Genomic DNA, 20677 nt, shown 5'->3' with positions numbered 1-20677 from the left:
TTTCCCAAAAGCTGCAGTTAGTTTTAAATATAGCATGGGAAAGGGCTATACAGATTGCTCACCAGTCTAAGCTACCTAAAAGGCAGAGAAATGATATTTGTGTTCTGAGTGATGTGCGTATAGTAAAGCACAAACTGAATGTTAAACAAGTAAAAAAAGTAAGACAATTTCCTAAGTACAGTAAATGTGCAAGTGACAAAAAGTAAATGCAGGCTAGAGAAATGTACCCAACTCATTATGTCCATGTTGGTTCTTAGATTAGAATAAAATAAAAGGTGCAAAAATTGAAACAAAATAGGGAATTTTGCTACTGTGTGTAAGACTGAAGTGGTTGGAGATTTATTACAAAAAAAAATCAGGATGGAGGAAATTGCATACAAGGCTTTCTTTTTGGGATTAAACAGCCAGACAAAGAGGAAAAATATTAAGAAAAATTCCAACTTTATGGAAGTCCACTAAATTTTAAAATGGACATTAGAGCAAGCATTAAAGCAGTGTCATATTGTAACTATAAAAGCATCTGGAAATGTCGGCAATTGCTTAGACTGGAAATGGAAATATGTATCACTGAAGAGAAACTCAGTTTAAAGGGGAAATTCCTTGCAATTACTAAGAGGAAAAGGTAGACATACGCTCCATACGTAAGTAACCTGAGGAGTACAACAATGGCCTGTGAACTGGGTTTAATTACTAGAACTGGTAAAGTAAAAGTAGATGTGTTTGGTGATGATGGATGTCTTATAAGTTTCATTGTTTCATGGGTGCTTACTAAGCTATTGACCTGTGAGGATCTTAAGAAGCCTAGCCTTATATTCATATGGTAAATCTTTAGCTCTTACATTTTGTGTATGAATAACCCAGAATCTGGCAAGACAAGTGTCTGTTGGGATTCTTAATTTTTGTCCTTTTTTCATAAGGGACATGGGTGTCAACTTGACGGTGAATTTTATGGTTTCCCATCCAGTCATCCAAATTTCATTTGAAGACACTAAAAGAGGCCCTTTGCTTTATGAGTAGTGGAATATGGTGGCATAGAAGTGATGTTCTCTCTAATACATATCTATCCGTCCGACATGTTCTGTTTATATTGAAAAAGTTTGAAATCAGTTGATTGGGTATTTACAATATCCCTGAACTATGCAAATATGTAATAAGTCTGCCAGGATAGGGTCTACTGAGTCTCTAAATGAGAGGAAGAGGTCACCTCTTAGTATTCCATGTGATGCAGAGAACAGGGACAAAGCTTTATGATGGTCTGCATAGTTGTCACAAATTAGGCCCTTGATTTTTTCTAGTGAGAAAGTGTTGTGGCCATTTCAGTTGTGCCAAGTATTTGGACAGGTATATACAAGGGTGGTTTTGAGGTTAGGGTGTGTAGCTCAGAAATTCTCCTGGCAGAAGTAAGTCACTAGAAACAGAGTCTTCCATGACAAAAACTTCAGATCAAACCTAGCAGCAGGTTTGAATGTGGGCCCATTTAAAGCTTGTAGTACAATAATAATATCCCATGGAGGGACTGGAACTCTAAGCGGAGGACTTAGTAGAAAGGTACTTTGGAGGAAAGCTTTGGATAATCTGAGAGATGTAACAGATGTATGATTTTCACCCATAAAGATAGGGGATATTGCAGCTAACTATACCCTGATTGTGGAATAGCTGGCTCCACACTGGAAAAGGTAAGCAAGGAAGCCCAAAATTGCTGGAAGAGGGCCTGAGAAAGAGTCAGTATTATTCCAAAATCCCAAATACAGAACCTTTTCTATTTGTTCGTATAAATTTTCATAGTAGAGGGTCTTTGGGAGGAAGACAAAATGTGAACAACTGAAGATGAAAACCTGGGCTGTCGGACCATCAGTGGCATTGGAGAAACCATGCAGTCAATTTTAGGGACTGAATATAACACCCTTGATGGGTGAGATAAAAGATCCAGGTCAAAACCCAGCACCCAGGAAGGGTGGACTAGATAAGGCAAGAGGAAGGGAAAACAGACTTTTCAAGGCCAGTAGTGAGGCGCGAGGATGACTAACACTTTTTTAGCAGATGCTTTCATTAGAAACTTTGGAATCAGGGGCATCAGGAGAAAGTAGTAAATTAATCTTGGGGGCCAAGGGTGTGTAACAGCAATCCTAGGTGACTCCCCATCTCAGGAGGGACTAGAGAGAAGAACATATTGAATTTGTTGTTTTGGGGAGAGGCAATCAGGTCACAACAAGGTTGGCCACAGTGGCTAAAACACCACTCCATTACTAATGGATTGAGGGAGCAGTGATGACGGAGCAGGATAGACATGCTCAACCTGTTTGCAAGGCTATTGGATTTGCCCAGGATAGGCATTGTTAATAGAAAACAACGAGAAGATATCATCCAGTGCCACACTCTCATGGCTGCCCGACACAAGGGATAAGATCTGGTTCTTCCTTGTTTGTTGATGTATCAAGCAACTGACATGGTATCTGTCTGAAGAGCTATCACTTCCAAAGGGAGAGAGAGAGAGTTCTGAAGACTGCAACACTAGGATAACTGCTCCCATCTCCAATGTACTGATGTGAAGACTGGCCTCTGTTTAGGGCCCTGTGCCCTGGACTGTCTCTCCCAGATAATGCCCCACCACCCCAGTTGGGAGTGGTCACTATGGTGTGGGGAAAGGATGAATAAAAGGACATTACTATAAAATGTGGAGAGATTCTATCCATCACTGTATGTGAGTTTTGCAAATATTCATTAGGATCACTGGAAAATACGTGTCATTTCCTGACTGACCACTGAACTGACAGACTCCAGTGAAAATCAACATGCAGAATCCGGTTAGTGGCACTAATGTCATGGAGGCTGCCATGGAGCTCAGAAGGCAAAACAATAGTCTTGCTGGTGGCTTCCAATGAGAAAAGACTTCTTAGGCTTGTTGGTGAAGGGATGTAATACTTGTTTGAGTATAATGATTTGCAAGACAGTGCAAGGCTGCTGCACACACAGAGTACACGGTTAATGATTTGACTGGGTAGACTTCAGTAAAGAGATTAGGATACTACACGCATGTACCCACACACAGACACACCTACATGCACATGCAAACACATACACACCGGCCTACCTTTGTAATACAGTCTCAGCAATGCATAACCCAGCCTTGGTTATTTTGCCAACTTGTACCTATTGGATGAACCTGTAAATACTTAATTTGAATCAGTGTTCTACCCTGGTAAATAAAGAAATAAATTAATAAATTAGTGACACTGTCCCAGAAGTTCATGTAAACAGATCAACACCACTTTTACTGAATTCCATTTCAGTGAAAATGTTTAGCCAAACTCACTTTCAGCGAACCTCAAACTCAGTTGTTTTGCAGGGGGCTTGCCCTCCTGCATCCCCAAATCAGGTTTTAAAAGCTACCAGAAAATGAATGAAGACATGCAGACACACACATACACACACACACACACACATGGTCATGTTAAGTCTTCCCCAAAACAGCTTTCTCTGAAGTTTCCTTGTACTTCACATCTTTGGTATATCACAAACCCACAAATGACAATTTATAAGTGATGTTAGTGTAGGGTATTTCCTGGTTAGCTACAACAAAGCAGAAGTATAAAGATGGGATTCCTTACCATTTGTATTGACCAACTGGATCCCAGATACCTGGCTTCTTGATATTACAGGGACCAATGGTCGCCTGCTTATAAAACCCATAAAACCTGAGCATCATCTCATATGATGGGTGGTAACAGCCTACAAAGAAAAAACAATGACAGTGAAAAGAAGAAAACTGAAGAGCATATTAACCAATTCATTACGGGTGAATTTGTGAACATAGCAGTTAGGTACAGTTACATTTTTGTCTGATTGTTTGATTAAAAGGAAAGGTACATCAAAAAGACAAAAAAATATCCATACATTACTGAAAGGCTAGTGTCCATTGCCTCCTCAGCACACAGTTCAGCACAAAACTATGAAAATTTGATTTAGATGCAGTACTTGTCTTTCTACAATGACCACAAGGACCACCCGAGGTTTCACCTATCAGTACAGTCATAAATACCACAAATTAACCTCTGTGGTTACATAAGCATGGAATCATGGACTATGACTACAGACAAGGACCACTTAGTTGGGCACATCTGAGTCTATTCCACAGAAAGGATAAAGTGCAGCTTCTATATGGCCAACAGAACATCTCTCGTTGTTGCAACTTGACTTGTTATAAATCTGTATTATGTATTCTTAAATTATTTCTACATTATTTTATTTACTTATCCTTTGTTGACTGGGTTAGTCCACTCTGCTTGAGGCCTCTTTTCAGGGAAGACCCAAGGTGGTACATATAACATTTTTGCAGGGGGGGGGGCAAGCCCCCCTGCACCCCCACACCCCTTGCAACTTAAATATACCAACTCCAAGATCGCACCACAGTAGAGAGAATGGCAAAGTTCCCATTCTGCACTGTACAGCAATCTCTATTCACAGTTTTCGTGATTCAGCAATCTCGAAATTCTGGGTGTCAGTAATCAGAGTCTCTGGATTGCGGAATTTCGATATTTAGTAGTGAACCTATATATATATATATATATATATATATATATATATATATATATATATATATATATACATACTACATATGATTTCTCCTTTTGTGTAAAATATACTTCTTATCATCATCAGGTCTGAATTGTTTTCATCTCAAATTGTATAGTAACTTAGGGTATTTAGAAAAATAACCTACCTTTTGGAGGTAGGCTCTGGATGACTCTGACAGCTGCCTGGAACTGTTGATAAGCATCTGTAGTTTCCATCAGGGACAGTAGAGCTGTTGTTGAAAAAAATATTGTACAAGCTGAAATGACTAGCGTTGGCAGGAATGTTAATTTGCAGTCTGTTTATACTGAAGAACACACAGTGAAAGTAAATAAGTCTGTGGTCCTAAGGCAGTAAGTTACACAGGCTTTACAGCAGGATGCATACCTCTCAAGTGTACCTCATTACGAGGAACGTACCTCATTTGGGGTCTTAAAAAGTTCATGTTCCTCGAAGTTCCTCAAAGTTCCACATTGAAAGAGTCAGTCACACATTCAGTGTTACTAATTTCTTTAAGTGAAATCCATGGTAAACAGAAATTAATCATATTAATTCATGAAAGGATCTTCTTTATAAGTAAAACCAACATATTTTAACCATCCTATGACCTTCCTAGCGGAAGTTGTTGGTAAGCCATTAGTATAAGTTCCACATTTTGCCCATTTGTTCCACATTATGAAGGCGAGTGTTCCTCATTTTGGAGATGGAAGGTTGAGAGCTATGGCAGGATGTAAAAGATGCAAACCCACAAACTTAAATGAAAACATTTAATTTAAAATGTGAATAGTAAGAATCCACTAATTTGGTTCACTATGTGAACTGCACTTATTGTACAGACAAATGCAACTGCTAGCAACTATGATCTGTTGAGAATGCACAAATGTTGCATCAAATAAACAAATCTTCCTTTGTAGAACTTTCTTCCATTAGAGACTTTTATCCCATGGCATACCTCCCAACCTCTTAGATGAAGAAATCTGAATAAAGCCAAAAATAATAGGGGGGGGGGGCAGATTTTAAATATTGCTCTTATAAACTTAAAAAGTTGCTAGAATAAAAGGTTTTCCATTATCTGAAGGCTATAAAGTCCGAAACTCAAATATCTGTCATTATTTAGTGACTTCATTTCTCAATGATTTGTCAGAAAACCACAGATTTTATGAGGAACACACCCAAAAAATATGGGGCAACAATATGGACATTCTTTGAAAATCTGCACAGTTGGGAGGTATGTCCCATGGTCAGCTTTGTTATGTTAGGAAAGTACTTACCTTAGAACAGTACTTGTACGGAGGCTAGTCTTTGGAAATTACCTTGATATTACTCCACTGTATTTCTTCCACAGTGGAACAGGCGTAGAGGAAAGGAGACCGAGAAATGCAGTACCGTGGCGTTTAGTGTTTCATAACAGCCTGCACCATGCTATGGGTGTTCAGCTGAGCCAATTTATGTGGAACATTATAGAATTTTCTTCTGCTTTACAATTAATCTGTAACCACCATCACCTCCACTTCCTTTCCCCCAGAGATGGGAAGAGCTTTTGCACAGTCTAACCTGACTGTTCTACACACTCTGGAAGATATCAGCTGCTGCTAAACTGGAGAATATTGTCAATAAATGCATTTATTTTATTTTATTTTACATTTGTTGACTGGGCTAGTCTAACTGGATACATGTCCATTTTCAGTAGAGGCCCGGGGAGATAAGCTCCAAAATTACGCTAATGTAACAGGAGTAAAAAACAAAAGAGAAAAGAGAAAACTAAAACTTTAAATACATTATTGCTGTAGGCTAACACTGTAAAAACTAACATCAAAAGAATCATGTGTACAAGTTGTGGCTTCAACATTTTCCTTCCTCTGGAAGGCCTCTATGCTAGCTAACTCTTACTAACTGACCCCTGGAACAATAAAATTTTCCTTGTTGATACCAATAAGTACTTAAGAATAAACCTGGATACACCCATATCTCCGTTATTCAGCATATACAATCTTTAACTTTTTATTCACCTAAAATAGACATAAAAATTTATAAGCCACCTGACTAAAAACTCCAGAATAGCCATAGTTAAAAGATTACCTCTGCACTCTAATACAACCTATCACTAATTGCTCTGAATACTAACCAGACAACAAAGCTTCTACAAATAACCAAATACAAACTCATTCACTTTACAAACGTTTCTAATGTGTACACTCTATTGTGACATCACTACTGAAAATTCTTTTCCAATAATTAAAAACATGCTTGCTTGCAGGAACACTCTGCAATTTCTCTATAGGTCCATAGATTCATAGGTGTTTACTAGGCTAATGACCACAAGGGCCTTTTTAAGCCTAGCCATGCATCCCAAATTTCTGACAAGTTCTGATACCCTTAATAAGTGTAAGCATGGGCCTGGGAGATGAACCATTTACAGGTTACCTGTGTACGTTAGAGATATAGGTGCCAAACCAGGGATGAATTTCCGGTTTCCCATCCAGTTGTCCAAATTGCACTTGAATTGGGTTAGGGAGGAACTCTGCTTCACATGGATGAGGAGCCTGCACCATAGACAGGGTAGTCTCTGGGATACATACCTATCTCTCCAGCAGGTCCTATTTATATCACAGGCAAGGTTTAAGTCTTTAGAATGGGTAATTATGGTGCTGTTTGTTTTGTGGATATAGGATCATAGGTAGGTACTAGGCTATCGGCCCAAGGGCCTATGTAAGCCTAGCCATCAAGGTTCCCTGGCTTGCGCCACCCAAAAAAGTTATTTTCCTGTGCCACTGTTGAGCAGAGACACAGAAGTAATTCCCGGGGTGTATTTCCTATTTCCTATTCATTTATCAAGAATTTCCTTGAAGAGTGCTAATGAAGAACTTTGCTTGACATAGATGGGTAGCCTGTTCCAGAGTATGGGAAGTCTCTGGGACAGGAATCTATCCCTTCAGCAAGTCCTTTTTATTGTGGTGACAAGGTTTTGGTCCCTAGAGCGTGTAGCTCGGAGGGATTGGGATTTCTTTAGGTGTAGCATGTCCAACAGCTCTAGGTTTGACATAGCTTTATATGTTAGGCAGAGATCACTTCTGAGTAGACGATATGCTATGGAGTAAAGCTGGAGTTTTTTGAAGCTGTCAGTGTAGAGCGTTTGTTTGACACCAGTAATCTTCTTTGTGAGATACTTCTGTGGCCTTTCCAGCTGCTGCAGATGTCTTGTGAGGTACATTCCAAAAGGGGTGTTGTACTCTATAATGGGTCTAATGTATGTCGAGTAGAGGGGAAGAATGACCTCTTTTTTCCTGGATGAGAACCCTTTTATAATGAGGTGTGACACGTAGAAAAATTTCCTGACTACTGTGGCAATGTGGCTATCAAAGGAGAGACTACTGTCCACCTGGGTCCCAAGGTCTCTTATCACACATTCGGTGTTAAGTAGATTGCTGCCTATGTGGTAGTTCATGGGTACAGAGTTTTTACCAAAGGGGATGACACTGCACTTTCTGGCATTGAGCTTGAGGCCATGGCTCTGACACCAGGCATCTGTCTCAGCGAGGCCCTTCTGTAGGATGTCTACATCATTTGGGGACTTGACTATGGCTCCTAGTTTGCAGTCATCTGCGAACTTCATTAGCCAGAGGCCTTCTGTGTTAGCCTGTATTTCAAAGAAGTAGATACCAAACAAGAGAGGTCCCAGGACGGAACCCTGTGGTACTCAACTTGTCACTGCTTTGAGGTCAGATTTGGAGTTTGCAACTTTTACACTGTGGGTTCTGTAAGTGAGCCAGTTGGCAACCAATCTTGTGATGTAGGGATTTATACCTAGTTTAGTGAGTTTAGCTATAATTCCAGAATGGGGGATGGTGTTGAAAGCCTTGGTGAGGTCAAGATAGGCTGTGTGAACCACCTTACCCTCATCTACGGCTTTGGTGACTGCCTCAAAGAAGTCGATCAGGTTCAGAAGGCATTATCTGACTTTCACAAACCCGAACTGGGTGGGATCCAGAGTTTGGAGGTTACCAATGTCTTTGTTTATGAGTTCCATGATGATACATTCCATGGCCTTGCAGACCAGGCTCATCAGGCTAATAGGTCGATAGTTCCCGGGATCAGTGGTGGCTCCCCCTTTGTGGAGTGGGATAACTGTTGCTGTGTGCCATTCAGTGGGTGCAAAGCCTGATGCAAGGCTATTATTGAACATGGTGCTTAAGTGGGGAGCCAGTTTGTTCTGAAGTTCGTGTAAAACGCAGCCTGGGATGTTGTCCTGTCCCATGGATGCTGTGTTTTTGGCTTTAGAGAGTGCAGCTTTTACCTGCGTAGTTGTGATTACAGGGACTCTGCATTCTTCCTGTATAGATATGGGCCCTTTAGGGGGTGTGGGGGGGGTAAAGTTAGCACTGAACCTATCTTCCAGGATGTTGGCAATATCAGTTGGTTCTGTAATTTTCATGCCATTGCGCTGTAACTCAGAGCAGATCTGGGTGTTGCCATCAAGATTCTTGATATAGCTATAGAATGCTTTGTGGTTGTCCTTAGAATTAGTGGCGATTTTCTTTTCGTAGCTAGCTTTGGAGGATCTTATAAGGGATCTCAACTTCTTACGGAGGCTGACCAGGGAGCTCCTCCACTCATGGGATTTTACTCTCTTTTGCAACAGTTTCTTCCTTCTGTTGTATAGTTTGTTTATGGCAGGGAACCACAAGATTGTCTTCCTATTTTTGGAGGATAGCATCTTGGTTCTGTTTGGGATAGCACGATCCATGCACTCGTGTAAGTGCTTATAGAGTGCATTTGGTAGGATTTAGCAGTTGTAACTGTATTATCCATCTGCATGGTTGTCATGAAGTTCACCACTTCTCTCTTAAGAGGCATGAAGTTGGCTTTGGAGAATTTTTTTTACCGTGGTTTCCTTAATGGGGGGTGGGGGCGGGATGTGGATATCAAGGGTGATTAGCTTATGGTTGGATCGGTCCAACAAGGAGTCGACTTCAGATGTGGAACACCGGTCACTCATGTTGGTAATGACGAGATCTAGGATATTGTTGCCCCTGGTGGGTGTGTGGATATGTTGATCCAGGGCATTGGAGTTTATGAATTTCAGAAAGCGTTAAGCTAAGGAGTTGGTACACGAGTACTTTTCCCAGTTAATTGTGGGGTAGTTGAAGTCGCCCTATATTAGGGTGTTTGGTTGAACCCTAATATTTTCCAGTACATCAAGAAAAGAGGAGTGGGAATCCTAGGGCATGGTGGGGGATCTGTAGCAAGCTACAATTTGGATTGCAGTTTTGCCCAGAGTTAGTTGCACTTGGATAACCTCGGATGCATTATGCTGAGCATCTAGCCTGGAGGTGTGGATATCCTTAATGAATATGGACACACCTCCGCCTTTGGTGTTTCGGTCTAGGTTACATGGTCAAAACGTGTGGTATGAGTTATAGCCTGGTAGTGCAGGGGTGCTCTCTGAAGCCTTGAACCAGGTCTCAGTCACTGCACAGATATCGATGTTCTCCATTTTAAGGAGTGCCTCGAGTGAGTGCATTTTGACATTTAGACTTCTAGCACTGAGTAGCATTACCCTCAGTTTTTGCTTGCCTGTTCCTGTTACGGTGATGAATTTGTTATTTGAACCTTGCCTAAAAAAGGCACTATAGAGGCAGCAAGAGCCTTAGCCAGTATCCGGAATCCCAGGGGTGACAGGTGCAGGCCATCTGTGGCAAAGCACTGTGGTCTGTCGACCATGTCATCCCAAACAGACAGATACTGGATCCCCTTAGAATGACACCAGAAGCTTAGCCAATTGTTGAAGTCGATCATTTTTTCCTTGTACTGCGGTATCATTCTGGGTGATAGTAGAATGCTACTCAGGGCTAGGGTCATACCTGCCTGGGCTACAAGATTGGAGAGCTCTTCCATGTCTCTTTTCATGTTGTCCAGGGAGGTACGTCTCAGGTCATTCACACCAACATGGACAATGACAGAGTCATATTTGTACTTGTTGTGGAGTGACCTGAGTGCATGGGTTATGTGGCGGATCCTGGCACCTGACAGGCAGCTGACAGTAACCTTCTCCTTGTTTAGCCTGGCGAGTGGGACATCAGTGTGCCTGACTATACAGTCACCTATGACTAGTGTGTTGGGTACGTTGTTTTGCCTTATTGGCTGTGGTTGAGTGGCACACTGAGTCTGTGGGCTATGTGTCATCTGGGTTGTGTTGGGGGATGGAGGTTGCTTGCATTTCTGCTTTGGAGGTCTCTGTTGCTTAGACAGATTATTACTGACAGCCACTGCAAATGTTTTTGTGTTACTATGTGTGGATTTTGGTGGTGTAGATTTAGTGAGACTTTGTGATGAGTGTGGTGTGGTGCAAATGTTTACCTTCTCCTCATGACTGTCAAGTTCAGTCTTGGTTGGAGAGAGCTTTACCTCCAGTTTGGCTATGCAAGTGCATCTGTCACAGGTTGGTAGGAAATCCTTCTATGTGGCACACCTTGGGTGGTAGGAGGAGAGGGCTGTCTGTGTACATGTGGCAATTTCTACATTGCCTCAAGATGCCCAGATTCATAGGTTCATAGACAGGTACTAGGCTATCGGCCCTGGGGCATATACAAGCCCAGCCAAAAAGGTAACCTGTCTTTTGCTACCCAAGAAAATTATTTTCCTGTGCCACTGTCGAGCAGAAACACAGAGGTGATCCCCGGGGTGAATTTCCTATTTCCCATCCAATCATCAATATTTTTCTTGAAGAGTGCTAATGAGGAGCTTTTTTAATATAGATAGGTAGTTTATTCCAGAGTATGGGAAGTCTCTCCTCCAGCAAGTCCTGTTTATTGTGGTGACAAGGTTTAGGTCCCTAGAGCGTGTAGCTAGGAGGGATTGGGATTTCTTTAGGTGTAAATGTCCAACAGCTCTGGGTTTGACATAGCTTTATATGTTAGGCAGAGATCACCTTGGAGTAGGGGATAGGCTACAGAGTAAATATGAAGTTTTTTGAGATGATCAGTGTAGGGCATCTGTTTGAGGCCAGTAATTTTCTTTGTGAGGTACTTCTGTGGCCTTTCCAGCTGCTGCAGATGTCTTGTGAGGTACATTCCAAAAGGGGCGTTGTACTCTATAATAGGTCTAATGAGTGTCTAGTAGAGGGGAACAATGACCGCTTTTTTCCTGGATGAGAACCCTTTTGTGATGAGGTGTGCCATGTAGAAGGATTTCCTGACTACTGTGGCAATGTGATTATCAAAGAAGAGACTACTGTCCACCTGAGTCCCAAGGTCTCTTATCACGCATTCGGTGTTAAGAAGACTGCCGCCTATGTGGTAGTTCATGGGTACAGAGTTTTTACCAAAGGGGATGACAATGCATTTTTTGGCATTGAGCTTGAGGCCATGGCTCTGACACCAGGCATCTGTCTCAGAGAGGCCCTTCTGTAGGATGTTCACATCATTTGGGGACTTGACTATGGCTCCTAGTTTGCAGTCATCTGTGAACTTCGTTAGCCAAAGGCCTTCTGTGTTAGCCTGTACTTCAGAGAAGTAGATACCAAACAGGAGAGGTCCCAGGACTGAACCCTGTGGTACTCCACTTGTCACTGGTTTGAAGTCAGATTTGGAGCCTGCAACTTTTACAGTGTGGGTTCTGTCAGTGAGCCAGTTGGCAACCCATCTTGTGACATAGGGATTTATACCAAGTTTAGTGAGTTTAGCTATAATTCCAGAATGGGGGATGGTGTCGAAAGCCTTGCGAGGTCAAGATAGGCTGTGTGAACCACCTTACCCTCGTCTACGGCTTTGGTGACTGCCTCAAAGAAGTCAACCAGGTTCAGGAGGCAAGATCTGCCTTTCACAAACCCAAACTGGGTGGGGTCCAGAGTTCGGAGGTTATCAATGTCTTTGTTTATGAAATCAATGATGATGCATTCCATGGTCTTGCAGACCAGGCTCGTCAGGCTAATAGGGCATTAGTTCCCAGGATCAGTGGTGGCTTCCCCTTTGTGGAGCAGAATACTTGTTGCTGTACGCCATTCAGTGGGCACAAAGCCTGACATGAGGCTATGATTGAACATGGTGCTTAGGTGGGGAGACAGTTCATTCTGATGTTTGTGTAAAATGCAGCCATGGATGCTGTGTTTTTGGCTTTAGAGAGTGCTGCTTTTACCTGTGAAGTTGTGATTACAGGGACTCTGCATTCTTCCTGTATAGATATGGGCCCTTTAGGAGGTGAGATGGGGCTAAAGTTAGCACTGAACCTATCTGCCAGGATGTTGGCAATATCAGTTGGTTCTGTAATTTTTGTGCCATTGTGCTGTAACTCAGAGCAGATCTGAGTGTTGCCATTGAGATTCTTGCCATAGCTATAGAATGCTTTGTGGTTGTCCTTAGAATCAGTGGCAATCTTGTTTTCATAGCTAGCTTTGGAGGATCTTATAAGGGATCTCAGCTTCTTGCTGAGGCTGACCAGGGAGCTCCTCCACTCATGGGATTTTACTCTCTTTTGCAACAATTTCTTCCTTCGGTTTTACAGTTTGTTTATGGCAGAGGACCACCAGATTGGCTTCCTTTTTTGGAGGATAGCATCTTGGTTCTGTTTGAGATAGCACGATCCATGCACTCATGCTTATAGAGGGCATTTGTGTAGGATTCAGCAGTCATAACTGTATTGTCCATCTGCATGGGTGTCATGAAGTTCACCACTTCTCTTAAGAAGCATGAAGTTGGCTTTGGAGAAATTTTTTACTGTGGTTTCCTTAATGGGGGATGGGGGCGGGATGTGGATATCTAGGGTGATTAGCTTATGTTTGGATCTGACCAAAGAGGAGTTGACTTAAGGTGTGGAACACCGGTCACTCATGTTGGTAATGACTAGGTCTAGGATATTGTTGGCCCTGGTGGAGGTGTGGATAAGTTGATCCAGGGCACCGGAATTTATGAATTCCAGAAAGCACTGAGTGAAGGTGTTGGTACATGAGTAGTTTTCCCAGTTAATGATGGGGTAGTTGAAATCGCCCAATATTAGGGTGTTTGTTTGATCCATATTTTCCAGTATATCAAGAAAAGAGGAGTGGGAATCCTGGGGCATGGTGGGTGATCTGTAGCAAGCTACAATTTGGATTGCAGTTTTGCCCAGAGTTAGTTGCACTTGGATAACCTCGGCTGCATTATGCTGAGCAACTAGCTTGGAGGTGTGGATATCCTTAATAAATATGGACACACCTCCACCTTTGGTGTTCCGGTCCAGGTTAGATGGCCGAAAAATGTGGTATGAATTATAGTCTGGTAATGCAAGGGTGCTGACTGGAGCCTTGAACCAGGTCTCGGTTACTGCACAGACATCGATTATCTCCATTTTAAGGAGTGCCTCGAGTGAGTGCATTTTGAGTTTTAGACTTCTAGCATTGAGTAGCATTACCCTCAGTTTTTGCTTGGCTGTTCCTGTTATGCTGGTGAATTTGTCATTTGAACCTTGCCTAAAAAAGGCACTATAGGGGTGGTAAGAGCCTTTGCCAGTATCTGGAATCCCAGGGGTGACAGGTGCAGGCCATCTCTGGCAAAGCATTGTGGTCTGTCGAACATGTCGTCCCAGGCAGACAGATACTGGATCCCCTTAGAATGACACCAGAAGTTTAGCCAGTTGTTGAAGTCAATCATTTTATGCAGGAGGTCCATCAGAGTGGGGTCTGACAATGCCCTCTATGTCAGGCATAGATCTCCCCTCAAAAACCTGTAGGAGACAGAATACAGGGATAGGGCCTTAACATGGTCTGCATAGGACATTTTGCTTACACCCTGTATTCTTTTAGTGAGGAACCTCTGCGGACATTCCAGTTGTTGGATATGTCTGGTTAGGTACATACCAAAGGGGGAATTGTACTCAATGAAAGGTCTGATGAATGTCGAACACAGTGGAACAATGACTTCCTTGGACTTAGATGCCATAACTTTGTTTATAAGTTGTACAACATAGAATGATTTCCTCAACACTGTAGACACATGATGGACAAAGGCTAGATTGCTATCCATATGTGTCCCTGACTACTGGGTCAACTCTAAGGAGTGTGCTGTCAATATGACAGTTTCCAGGAATGGATGACTTCCCAAAGGATACTATTATGCATTTCTTGGCATTTAGTTTTAGTCCATGGCTCTGGCACCAATTGTTTGTCTGTGTCAGCCCTCCTGGAGAACATTTATGTCAGTGTGAGATTCACTGACAGCTCCTAATTTGCAATCATTTGCAAATTTAGTCAGCCAGAGACCACTGACATTGACCTTGACTTCTGAGAAGTAAATGCCAAAAAGGAGTAGTCCAAGAACTGATCCCTGAGGGACTCCATTTGTGACTGGGCCTCTTGGTAGTGGTGGACTCCCCAAGTCTAACTTCCCAGGTTCTGTCTGTGAGCCAGCTGGCTATCTACTGGGTGACATACAGGTTTGTACCTAACCTCTTGAGTTTTTCAACAATGCCTGGATGGGGTATTGTGTTAAATGCCTTGGTCAGTTCAAAGTAGGCAGTGTGAACGATTCTGCCCTCATCCATTGTTTTAGTGACCTTCTCAAAGAAGTCCACCATTTTGAATAGGCATGATCTGCTCTTGACAAAACCAAACTGGGGTGTATCCAGTGTCTGGTGGTTTACTATATCTCTGTTAACCATCTCCATGATAATTATTTCCATGGCTTTACATATAAGTCTAGTGAGACTTATGAGTTTGTAATTTCCAGGGTCTGTAGTTGGCCAATCTTTGTGCAGAAGGATGACTGTTGCCTTTCTCCATTTGTGAAGCCTGTTTGGAGGCTACAGTTAAATAGTAATTCCAGAGGCCCTGATAGGTCATATTTCATGCTATTTAGAAGGCATCCTGGGATATTGTCTGGGCCCATTGATGCAGTGTTCTTGGCCTTAGTAAGAGAATTAAGGACCTGTTCCCTAGTGATAGTAGAGTAGTTATATTTGATGATATCTCCTGAGGGAATGTTGAGGGGGAGAGAGGGTAAAGTTGGATCTGAATTTATCAGCCAGGAGGTTTGCTACGTCTTCTGGCTCAGTATAGGTGGCTCCATTTAAAATGAGCTCTGCACACAATTGTGTATTGTCTTTGAGGTTGTGGACATAGCTAAAGAATGCTTTGCAGTTCCAAACTTACCTCAAATTTGGCTTTGGTAGACTTTATTTGTCCTCTGAATTGTTTGTTTAGTTTGATGAGAGTGCTTTTATCTGGGTCTATATTAAAACACTGAACGCTCAAAACAGCGAACGATGTTTCATCAACCCTATTTCAGCAAAAGCTGAAAATGTCGACACCTCAGAACAGTGATTTCTTTCCTAGGGAAAGAAATCACTGTTCCAACCAAAAAAAAAAATACAGTGGACAGTTCCAAACACATACACACCTACCTTAACCATAATTCTACCTCCCCCAAAAAAGTAAACAGCTGAAAACACATATGCACATAACTCAACCATACATCTAACGCAAAAAAAAAAGTAAACATTTTAAAACATATGCACTTACCTTAACCCGCACCCTAACCCTAAGGTCAGTAACTTTTGTACATTTACATAAACAGTTCCAAACACATACACACTTACCTTAACCCTAATTCTACTCCCCCAAAACAAAAGTAAACAGCTTAAAACACATACGTACTTAACTCAACCGTACATCTAATGCAAAAAACAAAAAAGTAAACGCTTTCATACATATGCACTTACCTTAACCCGCACCCTAACCCTAAGGTCAGTAACTCTTGCACATTTACGCTCAGGAGCTATACCGGATAAGGGAATCTCTGAGACCACACTATAGTGCAGAACACGGCAAAGCAATGAAGTGGTCAAGCGACTTCTTTCCCAGGGAAAAAATTCGCTGAACAGCCACTTCACTGTTTTGCCTGTTCGCTCTTTAGGTGTCGATAAAAATGCATTCGACAAAATGCTTTTTCGTCATTCTAATAGGAACCTCTTTTATCCTGCCATGATTTCTTCCTCCTATTATACAGCCTATTGATGTTGTGATTCCACCAGGGTGGCTTGTTTTTTGAGTTAGTTCTGTACTTCTTCCTGGTGGGTACAGCTGCCTCTATGCAGCTATTAACATGCTTGTACAGGGTTTCTGTGAACAGTTCTGCATAGGCAGCAGTGTTCTCAGGGTTTATGGGGGCTTGAAATTTTGCCAAGTTCTCACTTGATAGCAAGAGGTCAGTCTTAGAATAGTTCCTGCATATTCCAGGTTTAGCTGGAGGTCCAGGTTTTAGTTTTGCTTCAAAGGAGACCATTTTGTAGTCTGACCTTACCAGGGAAGGCATTATAGGGGGTGTACAACAGTCACCCATATTAGTGAGGACCAGATCCAGTATGTTTGCACCCCTTGTTGGTGTATTGACTATCTGGTCAAGAGAGTTTCTGTTTACAAAATCCATGAATCTCTGTGCATGTGCGTTTGGCGTTGTGTGGTAATTAAAGTCACCCACGAATATGGAATTGGGTTGGATGTTTAGTGTTTCTAATAAGTTTAAATACATGGTATGGGTTTCTTGGGTCATAGGGGGTACCTATAGCTTGCAAAGAAGAGGTATTGGATTTTACCCATGGTGATTTGAACATGGAGCAGCTCAAGTGCATTGTCCTGTTTAACCAATCTTGAAGTATATTTATTTTTGATGCAAATAAAGACACCTCCACCTTTAGTCCCTGCCTGTGAACTAGCTGGCCTAATTATGTGGAAGGCATTATAACCTTGCACTGTTGGTGTGCTCTCCTGGGCTTTAAACCATGTCTCAGTGACCGCACAGATGTCAGCATTCTCTAGGGTAAAGAGAGCTTTTAGGGAGTGGAGCTTTTTGTTTAGACTCATAGCACTGAGCAGTAATACCTTTAGATTTTCTTGGTTTTGATTTGCTATGTTGGAAGTACTTTCAGTCTGGCATTGCCTAAAAAGGCACTATGGAGGAAGACAATGTTTTAGCTAATATTCGAAAGCCTAGAGGGGAGAGGTGCAGAGCCTCTGTGGCAAAGCATTATGGTCTGTTGACCATCTCCTTCCATGCTGACAAATATTGCACCCCCTTAGAATGACACCAGAAACTAATCCAATTATTAAAGTCAGTCATCTTCTGTTCGTATTGTGGCATCATCCAAGGAGAAAGTAAAATGCTGCTCAATGCTAGGCTCATACCAGCCTGAGACACATATTCCGAGAGCTCCATGATGTCTCTCTTCATATAGGCTAGGAAGGTACGTCTCAGGTCATTTACTCCCACGTGGACTATGAGTGAGTCATATTAACAACTGTGGTCCAGTGACCTGAGTGCATGCATAATGTGGCGGATCCTAATCCCTGATAAGCAACTGACCGTAATTTTCTCCTTACTCAGCCTGGCGAGAGGGATATCAGTGTGTCTCATGATGGAGTCTCCAATGACTAGAAAGTTGGATTGTATGGTGGCTTGCCTTATGGGCTTAGCAGTAGATGCTCCTTGAGATGTAGCTCTATGTGTTGATGTTGGTGTTGTTTTGAAAGCGCGCATTTGGGGCTGCTTATGGTATTTGTTATGTGTACTTCGTCTAGGAGGTCTTTGTGGTTTAGGAAGGTGACATGTAAGTGCCTCAGCATATGTGGGTTGAAATGGCTGCTTTGAATTGTGCATAATGAGTGCAGCATGTGTACTACTGACAACCTTATTGACATTAGGAGCACTTTTATGTGAGAGCTTTGCCTCCAGTGATGCTGTGTAAATCTCTCACATACCATATCAGTTTGTTTAAGAATTAACTGGTTGCCAGTAAACATGAGGCAATTTCTACATTGCCTCCGGCTGCCCACATCCACCAAGCTGGTAATGGAGACAGTAGGTAAGTTCATATCCATAGCAACAGACCCTTTTTCATTGATTAGACAGTTGGAGTTGAATATTATTCACTGTCAGAAGTATCTGGTTTGCAATTCTGGGGATAGTGCTTGTCACTGCAAACTAGTTGTCCTGTGTGCAACTAGGTACTGGAGAAATTTCATTTGTGATTTTTACAGGAAATCTTTTTCCACTGTAAATTTTGTCCACTTTTAACTTTTAAACACAGCACTAGTGAAACATGTTAGGCACTAAGAAATCATTCTGCTTGACCCACTAAACTAATACAATGACATTTCACAATTAACACCATTCAGTGATCTTTTCAAAATTTGGGATTGCAGTATGCAACTCCATATCTATAAATGTATGAAATGAGCCATCCATTACATCCTTTCAAAAGAACTTACAAATGTTTACCCAAATCAACTGCTTTCCTTATAATGTACTGTGGCTATCTCTTTGAAACCTCCATCTACTCAATTTTCAGTTTATTCCCTTCCATGAACTACTGGTAATACATTTATCTTTACTTTAGTGAGCAAACGTTTACTATTAACTTTCATATCTATGTAAATCTTCCCGTACTAATTCAAGCCATATTCCTTATACTTCAATAATGTGTTCGTTAATTTCAGCTGATGCCAATATCAGCTTCAAATGTAATTTCTATGAATATACCTGTGCATGCTTCCTAAACTGTAAATACCTGTAACATATTGTAAGCATTTCAACATTTAAGTTTTATTCGTATATTACTTGTGATTGAAAAGGGACATTTCTAACCATGAATGAATAAATAATTAAATAAGTAGATGAGACAGATAGATAGAAGAATAAATAGACTGTATCTACTCTCAAATGTAATGTTTCTGTTTAACAGTGCAACGCAACCTGGCTCTGAACCTTCAGGGAAATAACTATTATTGGTTTTGGACCATCTGATATTGCCTTTTATGTATAGTTCATTCACACTGGTGAAGTATAGTACAGATATTTAATATTATGAAACAGATAATCCTTTTTCAGCAGTCTGATTGGTTGTTAGGCATAGGTTCATAGATTAGTACTAGGCTAGCTGCCCTTGTGGACCATTTTAAGCCTAGTCAATTACCCCATGTGGGAATCAAACCCTGCACCTTGTGATTAAACACCTTAACCATTATGCCAACCTCCCGCCAGCATGTGTTACAATTGTTTAGAGTACCATTTGACATTGATTCAGCTCTAATGCACACCTGCTTTATTTCGATACCTTGTCATCTATTGCACTTTTCCGAAGTTATGAAACCCACTACCTAAATATACGACATCAAAAGATAACATAGATATACTTTCTTGGGTGTTGTTATCTCAGCTTCTATTTACAAACTGCTTGTCTCTGAGCAAACCAAACAAACAGAACAGCACTCCAACCCCTGAAAAGTCATTTGTACTTTGTATGTCTTACTTACCGAACAAAGCACAACAAATATGTAAGTAAAAATCAGTAATGTTTATAATTCTCTGCTTAAGAGTAAATTGTGTACTGTTGTTTTTCAATGAATGCAGTGGAAAAGTATAACAGTTAAAAATCTAAATTTCTTTTTAAAAAAATCACCCCATTAATGAATAAACATGGCTTGGATAATTATTGTGACTAATTTGACTTGATTAATGAATTAGTTGGCAGGAACTCTGAAATGCAGTAGCTGGTATTTGGAAAGCAGCTTTATTCTTATGTTTTGCTATTACAGGAAAAAGAGACAGCATAGGAAAACTAAATATATTCAAGTTATCAGGTTCACATTCCTGCAAATTACAGATATGCATTTCAGGGGTCTCATAGTCTTATAGTGATTTGCATTATTGACTTAAGAGTGTTTGGTCCCATAAAAAAAATAAAAAAGGGGTTGGTCCCATGGTTCAGTCTCCAACTAATGAGTTATGTTTCTGAAGTCTGAAAATGCTCCCTGGATCTGTGTGGGCTTTTTCTGTGTGCTCCAGTCTTCTCTCATTTCCCAAATGTATACAGGTAGGTGAATTGGTGCTGTGAAAATTTCATCTAATTGTCTGGTGTGCCTTCCTGTTCCAGGCTTATGCTTGTTTGCAGAAAAAGGTAGAGCTCCCAGAGACCCTTGACTAAATAAAATGGATATAGAAAACCATAGAGATGGGTGTTTATGTTATAGGTAAGCAGCTGTATTTTTTGTCATACTAAAGAAACATTTCAGAATTACTGACCCAAGAGGAAGGTTAGACTACAGAAGAGGTCTTTCATTTTTTTTTTCAAGTTTACAGTG

At 41.3% G+C, this 20677-nt stretch overlaps 1 protein-coding gene across 4 annotated transcripts in view; it reads right to left on the bottom strand.

Moving 5' to 3' along the window:
• ACBD4 (acyl-CoA binding domain containing 4) overlaps positions 1-20677 on the bottom strand; it is a 471606-nt gene that overhangs the window by 395191 nt on the left and 55738 nt on the right. For all 4 annotated transcript variants that reach the window (XM_044055126.1, XM_044055125.1, XM_044055128.1 and 1 more), the window contains exons 2-3: positions 4721-4804; positions 3609-3729 (exon numbers count right to left, since the gene is read on the bottom strand). In XM_044055126.1, the coding sequence (XP_043911061.1) occupies positions 3609-3729; positions 4721-4790 (191 nt within the window). In that variant the 5' untranslated portion in view covers positions 4791-4804. The remainder of the gene's footprint in view (positions 1-3608; positions 3730-4720; positions 4805-20677) is intronic.

This window comes from Protopterus annectens, chromosome 13.part0 (genome assembly GCF_019279795.1).
Source record: "Protopterus annectens isolate FY-2018-M chromosome 13.part0, PAN1.0, whole genome shotgun sequence".
NCBI classification, from domain to species: Eukaryota; Metazoa; Chordata; order Ceratodontiformes; family Protopteridae; genus Protopterus; species Protopterus annectens.
The sequence above is the reverse complement of the archived record's forward strand: the minus strand, read 5'-3'. Positions and strand labels throughout refer to the sequence as shown.